The following is a 6,495-nucleotide window of genomic DNA, read 5'->3' on the forward strand; positions in this document are numbered from 1 at the left end:
GAACTACAAAAATATTTCTATTTGTTTTCTTCAGGTGGAGGGATTTTTGAGGGATACAAAATTGTTTTTATAAGACTTCTGTGGCATCAAAATTTGCTACAATGAGTATGTATTATATTGAATTTGCATTCAAGTTACAATACGAAAAGCATGTTTCATTAAAAAAATATAATTACAACATATACAAAAAGAGCCTCGCTCGTAACCTTAGAAAGAATTACGAAAACAGGAAGGCATCTATCCTACTAATAAAATAACAGCAACCCCGAACGTCACTGATTGGCGGCTGCAGGAAGACGCGGAGCGGTAGTCCTGGGAGGCGGGGCTGCGTGCGCCATTTCCGGGGCGGGGCTTCGGCCTCCGCCGCGCACGCGGGAGCGGGCGGTCTCCATGGCAACCAGCGGGGCCCGCGCGAGGCCCGCCCGCCGCCGCCACCGCCTCTGCCGCCGCGCCCGCCCCGCCCGCACACCCCGGCCGCCCGCGACCCGCCCTCCCTCCGCTGCGACCCCGGCCCCGGCCCTCGCTCGTGCGCCCGCCCGAGGCCGCCCGCGCCCGCCTCCCGCCGCCGCCCCGGTCTGACCTGACCGGGAAGCAGTTCCGCGGGCCGCTGCTGCCGTGACTCATCGGCCCGCCCGCGTCCCCCGATCGGGCCATCTTGGTCGCGGCCGGCGCGGCAGACGGAGCCGCGGAAGAAGCCGCGGAGACCCAGGTACGCGCCCGCCGCCCGTCCCGGGCCCCCGCGCCGCCGCAGGTGCATCCGCCCTTTGTTCTGCGCAAGGTGGGCGCCGGGCCCCGCGCGGGGGGGGGGCTTCGGGCCCGGGCGCTCCTGCCCCCCCGCTTTCCCCCCCCCCCCCCCCCCGCGGCCTTCCCTTCCACCCCTCTCTACGCAGTCCAGACGTTTCTGAAAACATCTTTTCCTCCTTCAGGGCCCAGAACAATCCGCCCCCCTGTGCAGCCCGCCTTGGCCTAGTGAGGTCTGCGTTAAAAGAGCCGCTTCCGGAATCGGCATCCCCCAGGGCCTGCCCCACCTGCCTGGCCCCGGCTGTGCTCGGCCCTCGGCTCCGTCTGCCCTGCCTTCTTGTTTGGCCGTCTCAGCCGCTCTGAGTGTTGAACCCCGCCCTTTCCCTGATTCCTGTCGGGGTCTACCCAACTTTAGCATCACAGGTGCTCAGGTTCTGGGCTACCCACACCCCCTTCTCCCAGCCCACCCGTCTCAGCCTTAGGCTGACCTCTGGCCAACATGGTCCAACCCCAGACATCAAAAGCTGAAAGCCCGGCCTCGGCAGCATCTACCAATGCCCAAATGGATGACGTCATCGACACCCTGACCTCCCTGCGCCTCACCAACTCCGCGCTGAGGCGGGAGGCGTCTACCCTGCGGGCAGAGAAGGCCAATCTCACCAACATGCTGGAGAGCGTGATGGCAGAGCTGACCTTGTTACGCACCAGGGCCCGGATTCCGGGGGCGCTGCAGATCACCCCGCCCATCTCCGCAATTACCTCCAACGGGACCCGACCAATGACCACGCCTCCAACCTCTCTGCCCGAGCCCTTTTCTGGAGACCCCGGGCAGCTGGCAGGGTTCTTGATGCAAATGGACAGGTTCATGATCTTCCAGGCCTCCCGCTTCCCAGGTGAGGCGGAACGAGTGGCGTTCCTTGTGTCCCGGCTGACCGGGGAGGCAGAGAAGTGGGCGATCCCCCACATGCAACCTGACAGCCCCTTGCGAAACAACTATCAGGGATTCCTGGCAGAGTTGCGGAGAACCTACAAGTCTCCACTCCGGCATGCACGGCGCGCCCAAATCAGGAAGACTTCTGCCTCTAATCGGGCCGTGCGGGAGCGGCAGATGCTGTGCCGCCAGCTGGCTGCGACAGGCACGGGGCCTTGCCCGGTGCACCCAGCCTCCAGCGGGACTAGTCCAGCTCCGGCTCTGCCCAGCCGAGCTCGGAACCTTTAAGAATCGGCCACCACCCGGGTCGCATCTACAGCCACGCAGACAGCATACACCCTTTGCTACGTAGAAGAAATGTCCATAGGACAGCATCCCCCTTGTTTGAAGACATTCGCCCCTGCCTCTCCAGACCTGTGCCATAAGGAGATCTTCCTTCATCACTCTTGGGCGCCCTGTCACCCACCTTGCTTCCTAGTGATCTGTGCTATAGCTTTGTCCCCACCGTGCATGCTTCCCCTCTCTTGCTTGCCGCCCCAGCTCTCCTGGTGACCGCAGCTCTGCTGCTTGGCCACAGTGACCCCACAGCCCGCTGCCGATCATTTGGGCTGATCTCTCCCAGCCTGACTAGATTCATGGACGCTCCTACTCCACCCTGTGCAGGCCCCCCTGGCAACTCCCTGCTGATGATAGAGGGGAGCCACTTTGGCCAGGCTGGTGGTGTGTTTTGGGTACCTGGGGGAGGGGAGTTTGGCTTCGCACCTGTAGGTGATCACCAGCCCTGCCAGGCCCCGGGATAGCAGGCGGGGGCCTCGATCTTGCTGCGGTGGCCAGGTGTTCACTGCTGGGAGTGTGGTGCAAGCATTTCTGGTGGGCAGGCTTTGCTCTGCACATGAACACGGAATCAGTGTGTCCCATTGCCGCCCCTGGGAAAGACCGCTAATGCAGCTAAAGGGAGAAGCCCCCAGAGGATGCACCTGCAGGAATGCTTGGCTTTAGTTGCCAGTGTTCTGCCAGCGCTGGGCATTCTGGGAATCTGGAACTTCCCTGCTACATAGGTCATCGTGACTGTGGATCACTGAGCGGTTCCACGGAGCCAACACAGGCAGCACGTTCATGTACATCCCTGCCCGAGGCCCACAGCGGGCTGAGGAGGGGGGGGTGCGCCAGTGGGAAACACCACCACCAGCTAGTGTGTAGTCACCCCCTGCTCTCTGCGCTCATCACTTGGCGGTAGGCCTGTCTAGCTTGAGACCTGTTCCCCTCTTCATTCAGGTGACGTGGCCTTCACCTCGGCCCCCTCGGCCACCCGCACCACCTCTAGGTCTCCAAAGCGGCGTGGAGCATGTCCTCCCCATGCCTGGGCTGTCCCATTGGGTGTCTAGCCTTTGTCTAAGAAAACGGGGACTCCTAGCCGGAGACCCAAATCCTCTGGGATGCATCAGTAAGCACTTAAGGAAGGCCCCACCCGGGCCTTTGTGGCATTTGTAAAGGGAAAGAGCTGCAGTCTACCTTGGTCTTAATGAGGGGACAGGACAAAACTGACATTTGGGTCTGAATTCCGAGGGACAAAGCTACACCTCCGATGCTGGGTGGCCTTTGGGTTCCTCACAGGGGACACCCAGAAATCACTTTCTAAATGAGACTTGGTCAAGCCCTTTGGACCATGATGATCTCGCCATATTTAATGCCAAACGGACCGCATTTACATGACCACCTGGACCATGGGGAAGATGAGGTGTCTTACCCTGGGTCCACCTGCCCTGTCCGAATGGTCCTGGCCTGACTGCAGAAGGATAGCCTCTGCACCCACCCGGAGACCAGTGTCTTGGGATACCCAGAGGTTGGGTCCTAGGGTCCATCCTTTGTTCCTAAGAGTTTTGATGATGCTGGGGACAGTGACTGCGTTCTTGAAGTGACCACTGCCTTGCAAGGTCAAGGATATTCAGTGGCTGCTGGGGTTCGTGGACCACTGCCACCCACTCATTGTAAACTCTGTTAGCCCAATCGCCCTGCTGAAGAACTGCCTGAATACAGGCTTCAGGCCCCCCTGGACTCCAGCCAAGGCTGTTCAGGTGGGACCATGGTGCTCATTAAGCATGAATGGGGGGGGAGGACACAGTGGGGCCACCATTCTGGGGGGTGGGACCTCTAGTGGGGGATGTACAGATCACTTTCTCTTTGTGCTCAGTGCTCTACTGTCTGCCTGCTAGGTGGAGGTGCCCACGGATGAAGGGGTGCAGGCACCTGGGGGACAGGAGGCCCGCCGGGCGTAGGTGGCACCCTGAACGTTTCCATGTGGCCCAGCCTGGCGAGGGCAGGAGACCCCACATGGAAGCAGGGCGGGAACCGTGCCATCTCGCCACGTGGCACGTAGAAGTCCTACTGTGCTTGCGTTGCGCGCAGCCTTGGAGTTGTGCGCTGTGTGCAGCAGGGCCTGAGCTGCGGAGGGCCGGGCTGGCCGTGCTGCCTGTTCCCCCCGTGACCCGGCCCGTCCAGGCTGCCGCCCCAGGCTCCAGCCTCCAGCCCCCTTTGGTTCGGTGAGTTGTGTTTCAGCCGCTGGTGCTTCTGTTCGTGGGCTTGGGACTGGTGCTGTTGCACATCTGTGACCTTGACCGCTTCCGGCGGTTTTGGAAGTGAGTAGACGAGAGGCTCAGGGGGTTGCCCCGCATCGGACTCAGACGAGGCCCCACATTGGGAGCCCCCCTGTGGCTCCAGGGGAAAGACACCCGAGTTCCCAGTGGAAGAGGAGGAGACCCGCGCTCCATGCAGCCCAGAGCCAGACCGCGGGTCGGGGAGGGTCAAGCTGAAGAAGGAAGTGGGGGAGGGGAGCGGCTCTGTACAGACTTCGGGGTTGTGGTTTCTCTCAATTTAAGAGAACAGGTATTGATTTGTAAAAGGGACAGGCAGTTAGTAGTGTTAAACAGTGCACGTGAGGGAAAGTTTTATGTTTTTCATGGTGTTGACATTATTTGAAATATATTGTGGTTTTTCTGGTCTACCTGATACCCCATCTGGTAAGTAAGCCTCCTGGCACAACAGGGCATCATTTGAGATGGAATTTAGAATAAGGGGTGACTTCCTGGCTGAATGTATAGTGTGACCTTGGGATTACTTTAATGTCCTAAAGCATTTCGCTGACTTCTAGGAAAAAGCAAAGACCTGGTTCGTGGGTCCCAGGTAAGTATATGATGAGTAAGTAATGACAGGGGTGCACAGCCCCCCCGAGAAGGTGCTGGTGGGACTTTTCCCGGTGTGTGGGTCCCTGCCGTCAAGTGTGACAGGCCACTTGCTGGGTCACCGCGGTCCTGGCAGTTCGGCCCATAGGAGAGAAGTGTGAGGGAGAGTTGGGCACGCACGTAGGCTACCTTAAGGGGGCAAGCCCTATCGTTGTATAAAAGGACATTCCCGTGGGCCACCGCCAGCAGTGGAGTTTCGGTGGGAGGAGGAGGAGGAGAATCGAGATCCTTGCAGGAAATCTAAGATCCCCAGTGCCTGGGGCATGTTAGACGGGGGGCTTAGAGCTGAGCTCAAGACCGGACTCTTCAGAAGGAAGTGCAGAGCACCTTGCTGGACCAACAGCGGCAGCTTGCCGGCGTCGGGAGAGGATTGGGTGTAGGACAGGTCCACTGTGTGGAGAGAGCTGACGACCCCATGGCGTCTCTTGGGGTCCTAACATGGGGGGTGGTGGCAGTTGGTGCAGCGCAGACGCAGTGGAGGGGGTGGGAGGGACCCTGGCTCCTCACTGCAGTGTCACTAACTCCACGAGCAAGTAACAACGCACCAGGTCTTTTCATAATCAGAGCAAGCCCACACCTTGTAGAAATTTTACAAAATAAGGTAGAAAGCGAGAAGAGTGAAGTGTTAACATGTTGGTGGCTCTCCTGCCAGGTGCGCCCCCCCTCCCCCATCCATCATGGTTTTTCTTCTTTTGGGACGTAGTGGTGGTTCTGCCTTCTCTAAGGATACAATATTGTGTGAGTGTTTTCACTTCCATGAGGGAACTTCCCCGTTACACGTTATTACTAATTTTAGTTTGAAATGGCTGTGTCCTCCATCACGTAGATGGACAGTAGTGCCCATGGTCGATCACCCATGCCATTCGTTACTAATTTCTCACCACCAGAAACAGAAGAATTTCTTCGTGCATAACGCTTTTCCCCAATGTCAAGTTATTTCCTTAGGATAGATTCTCAGAGGTGGAGTTATTGAATTAATATGAAAACCTTTGAGCCCCTTATTACATATTGACAGAACGGTTCCCAGCAATGTTTGTATCCATTAACACTGCCACCAGCAAGGATGTATGTGCCCGTTGTACCATCTCGCCAGCTCGGAGGATTATCCTCTGGCTAAATACTTGCTGATCTGATAATGAAACAGCATTGTGTTTCAGTTTGCATTTCTTTGCTTTCTAGCAAAGTTGAACATCTTTCCATGTTAAGCAGTTGTATTTCCTCTTTTGTGGATCGTCGGTGTCCTTTGCTCTTATCTACTGGGGTCTGATAAATTTGTATGAGCTCGTTATATATTAAAGATATTAACCTGTTGTGTGTCATATTTGCTGCACGTGTGTCCAGCTTTACTTTTGTGTGTGTTTTACTGACATTTTGACTTCTTACACAGCCAATCCACTCTCTCGTTGGGCACGGTGCCCACTGGACTCTTATTAACACAACAACACGACGCAGGCACATACGTTTTGTCCCTTTAGCTCACGGCTGTACCTGTAACCACATGATGTGGTGGGCACTCTAAACCTTTGCCAGCTTGTTGCATGGATGGATGTGCTGGGTGCTGGGGGTTTGTGGATGAGTAAAACA

The 6,495-nt window shown here is 57.3% G+C and overlaps 1 protein-coding gene across 2 annotated transcripts; it reads left to right on the forward strand.

The window, feature by feature from the left end:
- The first annotated feature begins 480 nt into the window (after positions 1-480).
- On the forward strand, positions 481-6,230 carry RTL6 (retrotransposon Gag like 6). 2 transcript variants are annotated; one of them, XM_073882652.1, is made up of 2 exons: positions 481-778; positions 927-6,230. In XM_073882652.1, the coding sequence occupies exon 2, from the start codon at positions 1,241-1,243 to the stop codon at positions 1,958-1,960; it is 720 nt and encodes a 239-aa protein (XP_073738753.1). In that variant the 5' UTR covers positions 481-778; positions 927-1,240; the 3' UTR covers positions 1,961-6,230. The 2 variants fall into 2 exon arrangements, with proteins under 2 accessions (XP_073738753.1, XP_073738752.1); XM_073882651.1 differs by having other exon boundaries at positions 481-709.
- The last annotated feature ends 265 nt before the right edge of the window (positions 6,231-6,495 follow it).

Source organism: Callorhinus ursinus, unplaced genomic scaffold (genome assembly GCF_003265705.2).
Source record: "Callorhinus ursinus isolate GAN/ISIS: 27379988/994484 unplaced genomic scaffold, GSC_fseal_2.0 scaffold48, whole genome shotgun sequence".
In the NCBI taxonomy this organism is placed as follows: domain Eukaryota; kingdom Metazoa; phylum Chordata; class Mammalia; order Carnivora; family Otariidae; genus Callorhinus; species Callorhinus ursinus.

Coding starts and splice junctions, on each gene's coding strand:
- RTL6 (XM_073882652.1), top strand. CDS start 1,241: ATGGTCCAACCCCAGACATCAAAAGCTGAAAGCCCGGCCTCGGCAGCA.